This window comes from Struthio camelus, chromosome 5 (assembly GCF_040807025.1).
Source record: "Struthio camelus isolate bStrCam1 chromosome 5, bStrCam1.hap1, whole genome shotgun sequence".
NCBI classification, from domain to species: Eukaryota; Metazoa; Chordata; class Aves; order Struthioniformes; family Struthionidae; genus Struthio; species Struthio camelus.
The window spans coordinates 77007313-77024627 of NC_090946.1; the positions used below are offsets into that span (position 1 = coordinate 77007313).

The window sequence follows — 17315 nt, forward strand, 5'->3', positions numbered from 1 at the left end:
TAAAACAGAAGGTGCTGTGGGGAACAGCAGTCCTGCATGTACACCCTTGGCTACAATCAGAGTCCTGGTGAGAAGTGGGGAAGGGGTACCATAGGGGTACCATACAAGTGTGTGCATAGTACCCTGCTGTTCTCAGAGACCAGATTTTTTGCCCAGGAACTCAGTCAACCAGATGAGTAACAAAATCCCCAGTTCCCCAAATCCTTCTGTCCCAGACCCCTCGCGCAATTCCTAATACCATGCCAGTGCCACCCCTCAGCCCTTCCCCCCACAAATTCCCTCATCCCACTCATTACCACCTCTCTGCCAGTCCTGCCCCAAACCTCCCCTCATCAGCACCCTTCCACTGTCCCACCCCATGGCTCTCCCCATCTCTTCATTATCCCCAAAGTACCTGTCATCCAAAGTCCCTACCGTCTCGCCCATCTCACTTTCTGCCCTACACTTCTCCGTCCCTCATCATCCCTGATCCCACACTCCAGTCCCAGGTCCCCACCTCTACGCTCTGCCTGGCGCCACTGCTACTAGGACTTGATAGCAAACTCCCTCAACGTTGCTGCTGGAGATTGTCTCCCAGTAGCTGCTAGAGCCATCCCTCGCTCTTGTCCACCTCTTCCCCCTCGTAGCTTGACAACTCTGGCAAGAAATTCAGGAGACCCGGAGGTAGGCTGTACTTACCCAAAACCTGTCTGAATAAGGCCTTGAGAACAAGCAAGGAGGAAGATACAAGCACTTGGGAGATCTTTTAACCGTGCAGCAACATGCATAGACTTTACAACACCAGGTGACATTAGAGGTATTAAGGTCCCAACAGGCAAACAGACATTCACAGTTCACTAACAAATGGAATTACCAAGAATAAATCTGGTCTCCGAGATCTGTCTGCACACATGTGCCTACCAGGCAAGTCTCAGAAGCAGACACAATCCCAGTGACAGCTGATTCGGAAGAGTCCACCAGGCCAGTAGCCTAGTTCTGTCCTTCCAGGTCATCAGCCCTCCTTCAGGTAAATAGAATGGGTTCAAGGAATGACCCAGATTTACTTTGATCAGCAGCAACAGAAGAAAGGATTTAAAGAAAAAGAGGTACTGTTCTCACAAACATAGACAAACAGTAAGAAAAAGGGATCCTGGCAGAAAGATCTTCTATGAAAGAAGGATTCTTCCATGCCCATTTACAAATTACTTTGGCTTGCCTAAATGGCTCCATATCTTTCATTGTTTAATCATTCTTTAAATGCTCTTGCTATTCTTTTTAAATGAATTTTAATCTCCAGTTCTAAAGAGTCCTTTTCGCAGTTGAGGAATATATTTCATAGCTACTCTGTGGAGTGGAGACAGACTGTCAAAGATTTTCAGAAGAAAGCAATTATTTTATTGTTGTTTTAGGAACAATTAAGATGCTTGAGTTATTTTTTAGAATGAAATTCTAAAATATTTAGTTCACTGAAGCTCCCTCTAGGTAATCACCTTCAAGTACATTAAAAATTTCTATGAAGAGGAAAAGAACAGCCTGTTCCCTATGCCTATGGAGGCAGAACCCACACTAATGAACTTGCATTGCATCAAACAAATGTACAGTTACGTAGTTTTTCCTAAAATATAAAACCAAGGACAACGAAGGGCTACAACAGACTGCTGGGGAAGACCACAGAGTCTCCATCTTAAGAGGTCTTTAAGAACAGGTTAGACAAGTATCTATCAGGAATGACTTACGTATCAGTGATCCTGCCTCTGAGGAGGGCGAAGGACTGGATGACCTCTTGAAGCCCCTTCCAGCTCTATGATTATACAATTCCACAAACACCCACTGCGATTTTGGCACCAGAGTTTCTTATTTTATTCATTTTTCTTCCCCAACTTAAAATTCAGCCCCTACAGAGGAACCGTGTGATCTCTCAACTTTTTTACATCGTCTCTATGAAGATGATAATTAGGTTATATTAATACCTTCAGACAATATATTTATTCCTATTTCCCCTTACCACTACTTTCCGGCATGTTTACTTTTAAACAGTGCATCAAGCAGCAATATTTAACAATTTTTTGCGTTAAAAAATATGGTTCAATAACTTTTCACTGTTCATTTAGCATCAGTTTCAATATTTAACACTTTGATACATGCAACTCTTGGACAAAGCAGTGCATCAAAAGAGGACAGATGTACTAAATTCTATCTTGTTTAAAAAAAACAGCAGCACTGAAAAAGTTATATTGGAACAATCTATAAATGTGTTTATATTATATGAATGATTTGCTGTTCCTTCACAAGGCATGTAGGAAGTCAGCACTTCTCAAATGTGTAAAGTATTTCCATGTGCTTAAACCATGATCTTTCCAAAACAAACAATGATTGAGAAATTTTTTATTATTCTTTATTTCCCTGCCAGCTGTTTTTTTGGACTCTCCTCCCAGTCACCTTCTTTCTTTCAGTCAGATCTCTCCTTATTGCTCACAGTAACACCTACTCAAGCAATAGCATATTCAGAGTTATAAGATTCAGAAATAGGAAGATCTCAGGCTGATTTAAATGGCATTTTCCTTAGCTCAGTTACAGTGTGTTTTTGTGCTATTGTACCACAAAATCAGCACACATTACAGTGTGTGTTTTGTGCTATACTGGCAGGTCCGACTGTTGCTTAGGATGGCATTTGGCCACCCTACTAGCATATGAAGTCCAGTTCTTGCTACTCTTTCCCAGTGGCTGCTCCCACACAGAGCAGCAAGCCCTTGGGCAACTCCATAAATCAAATGGTGGAGGGCAGGCGGGAGATGGTTTCACCCCAAAAAGTGACAGATAAAGAAAAACGATATATCTGCTCCACTGCTAAACTAGGGCCACTGACTTTACTGACAAATGCATTTGTCTTGCCGTTCACCCCCTATACAACTAACAGTGTTACCACTATCTCATTTACTAAATTCCAATCATTACAGCTGTGAAAACTTAAGGGCCAAATTCTTATTTATACTCATAGGCGTATACAAACACGTGCTGCTTTGGCCATGTAAAGGAGCCTTAAAGTGAATGCAAAAATACTTATTTTAATAGAGCAGGGTAAAAGAGCCCAGCCACGAAAGAGCATCCAGGCAAGTGTCTCTCGTTATATCTGTCCACCAAACTATTTAATTCTGACTAGGGGTATCTTTCCTAAGGCTTTCCAAGCAGCAAGCCTGTAAAGGGATACGGGGAGACTAAGAATTGCATTTTTAAAACCCAGTCTCCTTTCCCAAGGCTAGCATTATGTAAGGTATCAGGAGAGGAAATGACAAGTACTATCATTTGCTTCATGTTTGCTAAAACATTTCTCACCTACATTAGGGAAAAAATTCATTAAGTCAACATAAAGTGCTTAATGTTTGGGTGCTTTGATATATTAGTAGTTACACAGTAAGCCCAGAACCAATTAAATGTTTTAGACTTCAGTCTGTGGGTTGGAGTGCACAGGAAGCGTTCTGAGGATAGATCACTTTTAAATAAAGTGTATCTGGCATACACTTCAAAAACAGTTCAAAAAATTTAAGCACAGTTAGGCATATATGTGCTTGAATCTTAAGAAAACATCTTTATTTAAACAGAGGACTGGAGATTTAGTACAACAAGTAAATTTACTACTGCTAATCGTCCTCCATCATGCTTCTCCAAAGTTACCAGCATATTGTATAAATAATGCTATGAAATTTAAATGAGCAGTATGGGGATCACAGGACACTCCAGATCAGTGTTAAATAGTTCAAAGCTGGTACTTTAGACCTAAATTGAATTCTATCATTCAGCATTTTTGGTACCCCTTAGATCATTCATACGAATTCTATATCTATGTATTGTCAGTTAGGAGATAGTTGAGATCTAGCAGCGACAATTTTTTCCCCCTTCTGCTTTTCAAACAGATATCCTTCTCAACAGATCAATGCAGTGTTTATTGTTAAAAAAAAGTTAATGATGACAAATTCAGCTAAAGCAACATGCAATATTCTTATTAGTTATCAAGACAAAGTGCTTGGCAACTGCAGAATTGCACTAACAGAGCTTCTGTACGGAGGGGTGTACACCATGCACCTGCTTCCAGACGTGCACCTCCACGCACCTACCTCCAAGGAAGCTGCTTCCACGGTTTGCTCCACAGTGCCGGTGCTCTGACCATCTTCACCCAGAGACCTGTTGGAAAACCCTGAGACTTCCCTGCTCACACGCACATCTAGGCTCCCTTTGGAAGGGGACTCAGCGCCACAGCACTGATGCCTAGCCCAGGCTATCCTAACACCGAGCTGCCACGTGGCCAGCGTGCACACAGAAACCAAGTTTGCAAGGGGCATGCAGCAGCCCCACAGCACAGACTCGGCCACTGACTCCTGCTGGAGGCCTACGTTGCACCACTAAAAATTAGACCTTTAAATGTGTGCTCTGTAAAGCAAAACAGTTGTTCTGAGACAGTCTACAGGCCTGAACACACTACCCGCTCTGGAAAAGACACGTGGAGTTTCTGGCTGCAGTAGCGCAGTTCAAGGGCAAAGGACAGCAGTGTTCGCTGCTTCGCTCTGAAGCTACATCTAGATACCGTGTTGCCAAGGTTTCTTTAGAAGCACTGTTCCCAGGGGGAGGTATGGGGAGTAAGTGTCCTACACACTATTACAGGTTAAGGGCAGAATTAACCAAGGCAGACAGTCCTCACGTTTGCAGTCCCGTGTTGCTCATTTTTACGTGACGAGAAAGCCAGCTGTGAGTTGCACAAGAAAACACCGACCAGTGTGTGAACATCACTTGAAGTCTAGAAGAAGCGTGTATTAAAGAAAACAGCAATATTCTCACGTAATGAGATAGCCTTGTAAACATAGACAGATCTCAAATTCATAATGGTAGAATAACCTAATCCCTCAGAGGAGAGAACCACCCTCTTATAAAGTGTTTTTGCTATAGGAATCTACAAAGAAATGCTACAGCAACCCAGACATTGCTTCGGCGCTGGAAGTAGATACACGCATCAAACAGCGGTTTTAAACCACAGAAACTAGAGTTTGGTGACAGAGGCAGACAGAAAACTACCCAGGATCCTCTGCAAAAAAAGAAATCAAGACATTCCCCACCTTTTCAAACGCTCCCTCCGTCCCAGTGGATTAGCAGAATTTCAGGTAATTTCTTAGGGAAGACTGTTCAGAGCTAAGGATGAGGAAAGAAGAGAATTCACTAATGCACAGATATAGACCACTGATGAAAGGAATCTGATTGCAGGCTCTAATTGCATCCCAAAGCCCCACTCAGATCAATGCGTAACAGGGGGGTCTTCGAGGTCTCCTGCCTGCAAGCGCTGAGCATGCTGACCATGACCAGCAATGAGAGCACTGTAAGCACCTTTAAATGATGGAGTCAGAAGAGACTCCGACCACGCACATGTCCTACGCTGGAACAGAGGTCAAGAAGTGTGTACGTTACCTTCCTCAGAGAGCACACTCTAAACTACGAAATATGGTGAAAGGGGAAATATTTCACCCAGCTGCAAAAAAAACCCAAAACAAAAACTGCACACTATGCACACAATGAAGATTAAACACAAAATACCAATTAAACTCCAACTGGCATACATCTCAAAGAAATCAATTCCATCCGAACTGATAGAGCAGCTGAGCTAACAGTGAAGGAAGGAAACAGGCTTGATTCCTGTCTTTTTTTTTTTAAATATAAGCTTTAAGCAAATTCTAGGAGCACTTCCTAAAAAAACAGAGCAGCAAGAAGTGGCAAAGCAAGGCTGGAAGGCTGAAATAGTTCCTTGTCACATAGCTGGGATGGCAAAGTACCCTCTGGAGCTGCAGATTAGTCATAGGCTAAAGAGTAGTGCTAGATCCACTTCACTACTTCACGTACCGCGGAGTACCTGGCATATGTCTAAGCAACTTTGAAGGAGCACAGCTGATTAAAAAAAGTATCGAGAGAGACTTCTTTGCATTTGGGACAGGATTTTGGATAATTGCTCCACGAGCTATAAAAGAAACAGACTGAAAAACAGGAGCAGCCGTTGAACATTTGTTTGCACAGGAAGCAATATCGTAGGAAAAGGCAATAATGAAGACCAGTTAATTTAACCTGAGCTGACGAGGTCAACGTTTTAAAAGAAACAGCTCCACATAATGTAAAATAATGTAAAATCAGAATGTTATTTCTCATTAGAAGAATATTACAAGTGTAACACTGCAAGAAATCTCTTCCCTCACACTTGCTATGCTCCGCTTAGTAGTAATGTGCATTCCTGAGATGTCCTAGGCATCCCGTGTCCGACACAGATTCATTCTTATGAAATGCTGATTTGACTACTCCCTCCTGCAAACTTCTGCTGCTTCAGACCGTGCGTTACTCTCCCTAGCTTTGAAGGGCTGATAATTGGAAACTGCAACAGCTGGAATAAAATCCTGGTAATATTCAGACACAGAAAATTACGATTAATGTCAGCGCTGTGATTTAAGACAGAAGTTGTTGAAGGTTAAAGAGTTTAGTAGGTCTAGCTCCTATTCCTCCCTCTGCCACTGGTGTGCTGTCTAACCTTGGGCAAGTTGCATCCCCTCTGTGCATTTGGTTCCCCTCCCTCCCCGAGGCATCTATTTAAACTGCAAATTCATAGTGGCAGTGACCATCTTAGTAATGGCCCTAAGCGTGTAGAAACACAACACAATGAACCCTTCGTCTCAGTATCTACTAATATTTCTATTAATAAACACTCCCTGCTGCTATTCAGTAATAAAAACAAAAACACTGAATGATCAATGGTGCATTATACTACTTCTGAGGTATTTGGTTATAAAATGTAAAGGGAAAGCTCTCGCGCATGGTAGCAGGCCAGAGAATATCTATGTTCTTCTCTTGCCTATTTGGGCAATCCAATTAAAGGTAATTGAGTTTTTAACTACATGAAATTACTTCAAGAATACCACCACTAGAGGGTAAGTCTCCTGGGAGACTGGGGGGGGGGGGGGGGGGGGGGAAGGAAGCAAAGAAACATCATAAAAACTGGAGGCAACAGAAAAGGAACAGGGCATGGAGCCTGAAACATCGCTTAAGATAGCATTCACTCAAGCCAGCCTGTGACATTCATACTTTTAACAAACATGCAAAGAGCTGGGTCCCAGACTCCAAGGTTTGCATGTTCCCAGCTCCCAAAGAAATAAAGTGGAGTTAAAATTTATCTCAGTGCTTCTACAGATCTGAGCCTATGCACTTTTAACCACAATGGTAATGCAAAGCACAGAACTGTAAGTACCAAAAGTCTCCTGCAGTCCTGTAAGCAGCAGAAACATAATAAAAACACCCTAGAATTACTGTAATGAAATTAATTCCTGCTACGTTTGCAAGCTGCCACTCATGCCCAATGCATTCCGAGCACCTCTTACACCTTAGAATCGGCCTCCCATTAAAACCATCTCCCAACCAGAAACAATCTTACATTCACCAAGGAACGGAAGAATGTTTCTGTTCTCAGACAGTAGATTTGGTTTGCACATCCTGAAAAGCCCTGGAAATCCTGGAAAAGTTTATTTCCAACCACCTTTGCTCTGTTTGACTGATACTAAAATCTGTTCAAGTACAAGCGTTGGCAGGAAATAGTATTTTCAGCACTACTGCAAGACACGCAATTAAGATTATAATTTCTTTAGTAGTTTTACGCTGATTTGAGATTAGATTCAATGAGAATAACATTTTAAATATTCAAATATGCAGAAAGCCTGTTCCCTAATATGACAAGCAGAAAAGGTCAGAAGCACTTCCCCCACTTATAGGGGTAAATCAGGCTGACTGATTAGGAAGATATGCTTAAGGTCTGGAAGATATAATCTACTGACATAAATTTAGAAGAAGTTGTTGATGTGTTCCACTAGACTGCAAAGAAAAAGCAGCTCCTGCTCAGAAAGGACAAAAAAAAAAACCCCACCCCAATCTAACAAAATAAAAAATTAAGGAAGGAGACCCTATCCCCATAATCTAATCCTCTTTCCTGTGCTATAGGGGATGCTCTTACTTAGCTTACCAGTGAAAGACACTACCTTCTACCCCTGTAAGTAGAGGGACTCCACAGCACTAATAAGCCACCTTAAATGAGCCAACTTCCTTGAGCACTGCCCAGGCGACGAGAGCGGGCATGCCTCTTCATTCAGAAGAGGAGAAACACGTCCAATTATCAGTCAGGCTGAAGAACATCTCTAACTGAGACCATCCCAGGCAAAACACATGTTCAAGCTGGAAAAAAAAAAAAAAAAACCCCAAAATGTGGAGTGCCACAACTGGCATATTCTTAAAGCCTTTTTGTAAACATAAGCTCAGGATTAGCCATGCATCTCAGCTAGCTCTATCTGGATTCCCTTCCTGTGAGAAACTTAAGGAAAGCACCACCAGAAAAGGTCAGCGGCCCAAGCTACTAGGAAAAAAGCACAGAGGAAGATGGTACATAGTGACTTGTTACCTGCGTGTGGCTGAAACTTTTTAATATTGAACCTGAAAATGACTTTTCACAGCAATAGCACTTGACTTGCAAAGCTGCAGGGCCAAACGGAGCACTAATTCGAACAGTATGTTTAACAAATACTCAGCACCACCCAGGATCTGCCCCCTCCAGCACAGGCGGCGCGAGCCCCATGGGTCAGAGAGGAGCAGAGCTAAAGCAACGCAAGGCACGACGGAGTCCTGGCCCTGCAGAGCTGTGCAACAAAATCCCTCCCGATTCCAAGCATGTGGTTATACAAAACAGGAGGACTGAGCACCTCCGGATTTTCAGAAAAACCTCAGCCTGGGACACGTTACGCATATTAGGCGGTGTGGGAATTCACCTGACGCTGTCACCAGAACACATTGCCATGGACCATCAGCTACGCCACCAAATCATACACACTGAACACTGTTGCATTTTATAAAGCTACCTCCGATTTGAGCTCAACAGCTTGCATTTGACAATTTTCCAGTGGGTGTCCCAGGCCTGATCTGAAGGCATCAAGAACTAGAGATTTCATCACATCCCTCAGTCGATTTTAGCAGCGAGGGCAATTACCCATTGGAACATTGTGAACTTCAGCTCTTGTTTGTTCCCTCAGTTCCCATTTAGGTCCTATTTGTTTAACTTAGGCTCCTGCTTCTTGTTACATTTACTGTTACACTGTTCAGACCTGGCATTTTCCCCCTTGAGGAGGGGCTTACTGTACAATGAGTCACGTCCTAACCTTCTCATAAGCTATATGCGCAACTCGCACTACCAAGCACATCCTACTGCCCTCGAACGAACGTCGGTGGCTCTCATCGGTGTTCTTTCCAGATTTTGCGTTCAAAATGCAGTCAGCAGAAGTCTTCAGTGTGCAAGTCTTACCAAACGAAAAGTCAAGCCCTTTCCTATTTATTCCAGCACCATTCACATAAGCCAAAGCCTACCCAGATGCTGTGGCTGAGGGTCAGCTTGGTTTACTTGTCTAGCTAGACTTCCAAATCCGCCTCACAGAGCCTGGTATTTATTCTTCTATTTATAATTTTGCATTTAGCCATATTAAAACACATTTCATTCAAATGAGGCCAGCTTGTCAAAACTGCCCCGCACTCTGCCAACTTGCACGTCATCCATAGAAATTCAACATCTGCTTCCAAATACTGAACTGTGTCCGTGCAGAACACCCACAGAAATATTTCCATGCTATGGCAACCAACAGCTAGAAAAATTGCAAGTTAGCCGGTTAATCCATTTACTGTGGAGAGTATCAATATTGTATTATTGTATAATGTAAATTTTATTATTTTTTTTAATCAATGATGTGTAGTAACTAAATCAAGTACCTTCTAAAAGAAAATACGGAAACGTTCTTCCTTCTCAGCCAAATCTGTAATTTTATCAGAGTAAAATCTACTTTGCTTCACGTAATCCATTTCTCACAAAACAATAATCTCCAGCTTTAAAAATGCTTATCCTTTGCTTTTTTGTTAGGGGTATTTATTCTTAAGTTGTTCTTTGTTAATCTAGGACGAAGGTCAGTCAGGTTTTGTTTGTTTTTACCTAGGACTGAACCAGTTGCGCTACTCTACTCACACTTTCTGAACACTGATAAAATAACTATCACCCTTTGATTCACCTGGAGTTTCCACCCCTCTTATCGTAAACATTAAGATGTAAATGGCACGATGCTAGAAATCTCCTCATCCAATTCTTTTACCAGTCTTGGACGAAGTTTACCTAAATCTGCAGACCTAAAACGCCTGTCTCCACATTAATACTGTGGAATACAAAGTACTTCCATTGTCCTCATCACGTAGTATAATCAGATCTTATTTCTTCTTTCACACAACAAACAACTGTTTGAAAAAATGCCAACAACATATTCTAATAGCTAGAAAAAGCACAGGCGTTCATTTAGGATATTTTTTAAACTGAAAGATGAACGTTTTCTGTCCACCAGCTTTTCTAAACACCCCAGAAGGGCATCCTGGAGCATATCAATCTCCCTCCAAACTCTCAGATTTTGAAAAGAAAAAGGAAGACAATACGGTTTATACTACAGGAACACTAGAGAGCAATCTGCAAAACTTCACAAAAGCCGACACCAGTTTTGGAAAAATAAGCTGCAAATGCTATTTTACACTCTGAACTTCTTGGGGGAAACGTACAGACAGCAAACACAGTACAGATATCCCTGACCAAACAGATTAATTGATGGAGCCTAGTTTGACGCAAAGTTTTTTTGCTTTGCTTCTTTTTTTGTTTGTTGGGGGGGGTTATTTTCAATACATCACTTGGCATCTAAAATACAGTCTAAAACGTGCATTTTTTAAGATGTGTTGAGAAACAGGAAATCAGTGAGGTGCAAAAAAGATCCGTAACACATTTAAAATACCCCCGGCCTCTCCAAACAAAAAAAAGCTTAAAGAAGTTGCATTCCAGTGATGCGCACTTGTGCTATGCTGTGACAAAGAACAGGAACGCTGAGAGATCTTTAGCTGTCACAGTAGCACTAACTAGCACGTTTGAAACAAAATACTTGTTGCTTCCTAGATTCCAGTAACAATTAAAATAGCATCCTTAATCTGGAAAACAGTGCCAAGTGGTTCTCTGTCTCATACTCACAGATTTTTTTCTCGAGTTATAGTAAAACTGAAGAAAGTGCAGCCTTTACTTAAGATTCCAAAATTTCAACCTCCAGAATTGTGACACAAATAAGATATAAAAAAAATCCAAATACCACACAACTTTGCAGGGGGAAAGAAATAGCTCATTTTTGGACAAGCATGCAATAAAGAGATGTCATACATTCCAACTAGCAGGATGATGAAATTCTTAGACTGTTTTCTTACAATTAAATAACCAATTAGGAATTAATCTATGCTGTACAATATGCAAGTCAAGTTTAAAGGTTTATGAGACCTCTAAGTCTCATACTAGGAAAAGTTGGGTCTTTTGAAAGGGAAAAAAGCAAGTCTTACCATCTTGATGCCTGTGGAAAACGTGACTGGTTTGACAGTTTTGGGTTTTTCCAGCTGCATTTCTAGCTGAGTAGATCTGTCCTTATGCTGAGCTAAAAGCAGGGAAGCAGGAAGACTGGAGCTCTCCTGTAAACACAAGAATAACAAATCTGAATATTAAAACAAAATATATATTAACACCGCATGTTCTCCGAAACTGCAAACTGTGTCTGAAAGGCCATCACTAGCAGAGCTGCGTAATGCTAAACATCCTCTATAGGAGGAACAGTTTACAGAAAACGATCATTCTCAGTAATAGGAAAAAGCTGTAGCAACCCCATAAATCAGAGTAACCCGCAAACAACTGTTGTTATAGAATCCACATTAAAGACAATATAACAGGCTCCTTATTCCAATCAACCCATGCAACTATATTTATTAAAATTAAAAGAAAAAAAACAAACTCAATCAGAGAAGGAATAATACAGAGTAGTATAACTTGGATCAGATGTTTATCTAAGACGCATTCTTTCTACCAATGAACTCAGACCAGTTTGAAATTGCTTCCCATTAGATTTCACCTGAGGCCGTTTGGAAATGATCCTTGCTCTGCTTTGCACAATGGCACTATTGTAAGTGCAACCAACAGCATATTTATTTTCTCCTTTACCAACTTATTTTTAGGGAAGCCAGCCAATTTTTAAAAAATATATAAAAGTAATAAAATGAATAGTCAAGCAAATTAACTACTTAAAATCTCGTGTTTAGGCTACAAGAGATTGATTATTAACATACATATACATACTACATTCTTGAGAGAGCCAGAAAATTATTGCCCAAGTAATTTTCTAATAAACTAGTCTGACTATCCACATGCACACTGAAATCCTCTAATTTTCCCAGCTACAATGAAAGTAAAGCTGAGAGCAGGGAAACAGTTCAGAACGGATTATTCCCAGAGTTTTCCAGTGCAAAATGTTATTCATAAAACACTCAAATATCATATATACTTCTGTTTCAAGGAACCAAGTAAATATTGAACTATGAACCGTATTTGCTACTCGCCAAGAACAACTGAACTTAATAAACTGGACTGTGGATCATATATTTTACCTATAACAGCCTCGAGTAAGAAGCTTGACTTTTTTAATGCAGCGAGATGCCTTGCTAGTCTTCACGTCTTAGAGAAATCTCCTGAAATGATCATGAACAGCCTTGCTGGACACCTACTTTCACATCACTCTTCCTCCTCTCTATTCTCTATTGTTTGTTACACCTACTTTGTCTTACAATTAAACTGCAAGTGCTAAAAGCAGAAAATCTTACACAGCGAGAACTGGTTCAGACTGAAGAACAATATAACTAAGAGGATCCTACCCAAACTCCTGAGAGTAACCAGGGGTTAATCGGAATGTAAAAAAAACCCTAAACTCTAACGATAAGGGATATCTAATTTCTGTACAACTGGGAGAAAATTTGGACCAAAAATGTATAAGTTTAGAGTCTGCATCTTCAAAGAGTTGTACATGTCCATAACTCCACCACCCAGCCCCACGTGCTGCTAGCTGTCAGCAGAATTTTAAAATGTTGAGTTCGTTTAATCATCAGATTTAATATGCTGGGAGAGGGAGGGAAGAGCAAGAAGCGGTCTCTTGGTTCGTTTTGCCGTCCTATATTCTTTAAATGCTTGCTGCATTTCCAGTACAGTAACTAAATGAAGCCAATTTCGGCACTAACTTCTCAGCAGTTTCACATTAGCGTGATGACTGGCAACCAGATTACCCAACTGTGGGAACTCGACGCTGTGCCAACAAGCCACCACGTCCGTGATTGTTTGTCCTTTCTAACATGCGCGTAGTCCTTCTGTTAACTATTAACACAGAAACAGGCACTGAAGATCCAATCCTGCATGCGTTTATCCATACTAGCAATTTTCTGCACGGCAAAAGCGAACTGATGACTGTCTGACCAAAACCTACTTATACGCAAAAAAAATTTGTCTTAAAAGCCTTGAGGTTCTAGTGAACGCAGCGACGTTTAATGTCTTCAAGTCGCCTTGCCATCCGCTCGATCCCGAGCTGTGCCAGGGCCTGGGGAAACCTGCCTCTTGGCTGTATGCTGCAGTGCCATTTTGCTCCGTACCGGGACGCGTGGCCTCAGCACCCTGCCAGCACAAAGAGGTAAGCGCAAGGCCCACAACACAGACGACACCTAACAGCAGCTCCGCAATCATTTGTATACAGAGAGTTTACACTGTAAAGCAAGGCAGCGCTTTAATATTTTACTCAGCCCTGGTTATCTAAGTTGGGAAGGTTTTTTTTAAAAAAAAAAAAAAAGCTTCTTCCAACAAAAAGTCAAATCCACTTGGGACTACAAATTAAATTACAACAGGGTGCTTTGTGTTGTCTTTAAAGCAGTAGGTGTTATTTTAAAAGAGGTCATTTATAATGACAGCAATTAAAAAATCTGCCTAATTTAGTATGGGAAGCAAAACGGGCGATGGGTAAGAGCCCACAACCGGGAGCTGCAACACCTGCTTTCTCTTCCAGGAGCCTTCAGAGCCCGAGCTGCCCGCGATGCTGTCCTTGGCTTTCCAGCAGGCCCCTGGGTCTTCCCTCTCAGCTCCCAGCTGAGGCCGTGTCCTTCGAGGCTCAGCCTCGAGGCTGCTCCTTTCCACCTCACCTGCGGAGCTCTTCAGGCCAACCAGAAGCCAGAACCTCCTGCACGACATTTTAAATATCAAATGTTTCTGTGCCTTTTTCCCCTGCCTCTGGACTACCTAACTATAAGCTCTGTGAAGGCAGGACAGTGTTCTTGTACACCTTTGTGAACAACTGAGGCTTCTCCTCGCTGTTGTAACACAGTAAATAATACATTTAAGAAACTACGAATCTCCTCAGTCCTGCGCTGCATAATCAGTTTAAGCACCAAAGGCAAAATCCTTCTCGGAAGCGCAGGGAGGTGTGCAGTCCTGACCTTCTCCTCTCTCTGGACACCCCAAAAGCTGTCTCACCGGGACAGAGTTGAGACCCCTCTGCACGCATCACTCAAATACTTGCCTTAGGTTTCCTCTTACTGCCTAGTATGAGCAAAAGAGAAAAGCCATCAAGATCTACATCTTAGGGCTATAGGTTCCAAAAACCAGGTGATGCGCCCAAAAGGCGGTTCCAAATTCAAGGCTGAAATGCTGTCCCTCCCACCTTCCCCTATACGCACAGTCCTGCCACGTCACTAGTTTTGCCACTGATATCGCTGCACCCAGAGCTTAATCCATGTGCCTGTAGTACATACCAGCCACCATAGGTATAAGAATTTTTTTAAACAAGTCTTTACATTTTTATCACCTATGCTTGTTCCTGCTGCGTTTCTCATTTCTGCCTTTCTGCTAGACACGGCACACGTTTTGCTTCTACTTGTGATCAGCCTCATTTTCAGATATGCAGCGCAGCATTACAGGGATTTCAGAGAATATAGGAAATGTTTGTTTGTTTAACAACCACTGGTTTTCCAGAGACTATAAGTCATTGCACAAACACTTCAATGCTGGTTTTATAAACTTTTAGTACTACAACAAACAAGTTTTGGCCCAAATTTAAGTTGACGGTGCCCTTTCATAAACAGGGACACAACCTAATGTTTCCCAGCTTCCTTCCTCTGCCTTTAAAAATCACCTTTCTGTTATTTTTAGAATATTAAGAATGTTTTAACAGCAATACACATGCAATCTCAGTTAAAAGTACCTATTTTGGTCATCTATTAAGGATTACTTATAACCATTCTTTTCTCAAGCCATCTGGTGAAGTAGGTCTCCAGTAAAACTAACTGCTGTGTAAGAAAACAACACTGGTCTCTACTAAATTAAAAGTGTATTTCAGAGCAGGACTGAATACATTTTATAAAGTCAGAAATCAGTTCAAAATCCTTCTTCTGAGCCATTAAGTTTGGGTTCATAGTGGAGTTTTTATTAATTGATCCGCTACTCAAACTATTCCTGGTTGTGTAGAGTGTAAACATTTCTTTTTTTTTTAACCTTTAAAGTGAAAAAGAGACTGCTAGATGCAAAGCTACAGACTTCAGCTCCTATCAACAAATCCAACAAAAGGGTGCCATGACCCCCAGTCTGGAACAAGCCAGCTCTTCAGCACAGCTCCCGAAACCCCGAAATCACACCCCGATGCTCTCTCTCTCCATGTCTTATCAGTGCCTCCCGCACTGGTTCAAAGAGGAACTCCGCTTCCCTGGGAAAGGAGAAAGCCATCTACGTCCTGAATAAGGACTGCGAATGCAAAGCAGAAATTAGTGCTATATTAACGTGACGTACTTTGAAATCAGTATTTCCCTCTTATTTCAATCTGCCAAGCAGGTTTAAGCCATGTAGTGACATAACTGCACACATGTACATGTTTTCCTGTTTTCTGATTTTTTTCAGTGGTACACATAGACTGTTCTCACCGGTCTTAGCGTGCGAGCGCACGCGTGTGTGTGGGTATGTCACTGTTCTTTTTATACATGCTTGTGTATAAAAAAAGATACATATTGAGATGTGAATCTTGTTTAAAGAATACATTTAGTGGGATTCTTTGCCCACAAATCATCACTGCATTTCACATGTAGCAACAGTAGTAAACCAGGAAGGAACACAAAGACAATTTTCAAAAGTAACCTGTGTTTGTTTCAAGTCTATACAACATTCGGAATGAATTGAAGCTTCGTACACTCCAAAAGGAGTGACTCACAAAAGATGCTTGCAGTAAGACCGCGTGACACATCCAAAGCATGGTATCTTTTTCTCCTAGGAGTTTTTACATTCAGAGAGACCACCTCTGATTCAGGAAGCTGGTTTTCTCCCAGAACTTCCTTGGGAAAAACTCGCCCCATCAAAGCTGGGAAAGCGTTCCAGGATTAGCCCTGCCCTTGCGCTCTTCCCTAGGCACTTACCACTGGCACTGCTAAACAGAGGCTACTGAACGAGTAAACGTTCACTCTGACTCAACGCAGAGTCTCCTGTGATCCTTGCCCATCCTATCATTTAGGTGCTCCAACTCGGAAAGGGTTGACTAACACTGGAATAGCAACTTCCGAGATTGCTGCCCCCTGCTCTCCACCGTTTCCTCACTGCAGAGGAGGCCGGCCTCACCAAGTAGCTCCTGACCACCACTTTGCTTCAAACACACTGGGTTATCAACCGCAGCAGTTCAGGATTGCTTAACAAGCAAACAGCGGTGAGATTTCACACTACGGCTGAACCAACTTAGCAGCTCCTCCCTACCCTTCTCATGAACAAGGCATGATCTGACATGCCCCAGAACAGATGCAACGACAGCAGCTGAAGGCAACACCAGCGGGCAGTCACATAGGCTCAGACATAACACAAAACCTCATCCATCCATGTATTAGGTTCCAGGTGGAGCAGTAACCGTATCAACTATGCTAACACAAGTCACCTTGCATCACAGGCAAAGCTTGGGGCTTTCATGTTCTCAATGAATTCAGCTCCTGTAAAGCTCCAGATTTCTACTCTTCCACAGGTACGCAGTCAAATATCAATTGCTAAGTAAACTGAGAGTGGGTGGACGCACTAAAATAATTTTTGAACTATACCTCCACATACCAAATTGCAGCAAGAGAACCTTGAATGGAAGCTCACTTGGGAAATAAACCAAAAGAAAAATAGGTAGAAGCAGGGAAAAAACAAACACACACAAACCCCAAAACTCCTCAATATCCAAAAAGACCTTCTGCATTTTTCCTCTGAAAGTATCTCATCTAGGACTAATACAGTGTTGGAGCAGCCCAAAACAGTTTCCTGTAATTGATTTCTGGCTGCACTAGGCATTCTGGACACTGAGTCAAGGCAGTCTATGAACCAGTTCGTCATTTTCCAGAAGCAGCCTCTCTCCAGT

The 17315-nt window shown here is 41.9% G+C and overlaps 1 protein-coding gene across 1 annotated transcript in view; it reads right to left on the reverse strand.

Annotated features, from left to right (window-relative positions):
• Positions 1 to 17315, reverse strand: part of MNAT1 (MNAT1 component of CDK activating kinase) — a 128673-nt gene that overhangs the window by 59374 nt on the left and 51984 nt on the right. Inside the window, exon 6 of the mRNA XM_068947374.1 lies at positions 11434 to 11559. Coding sequence (XP_068803475.1) covers positions 11434 to 11559 — 126 coding nt within the window. The remainder of the gene's footprint in view (positions 1 to 11433; positions 11560 to 17315) is intronic.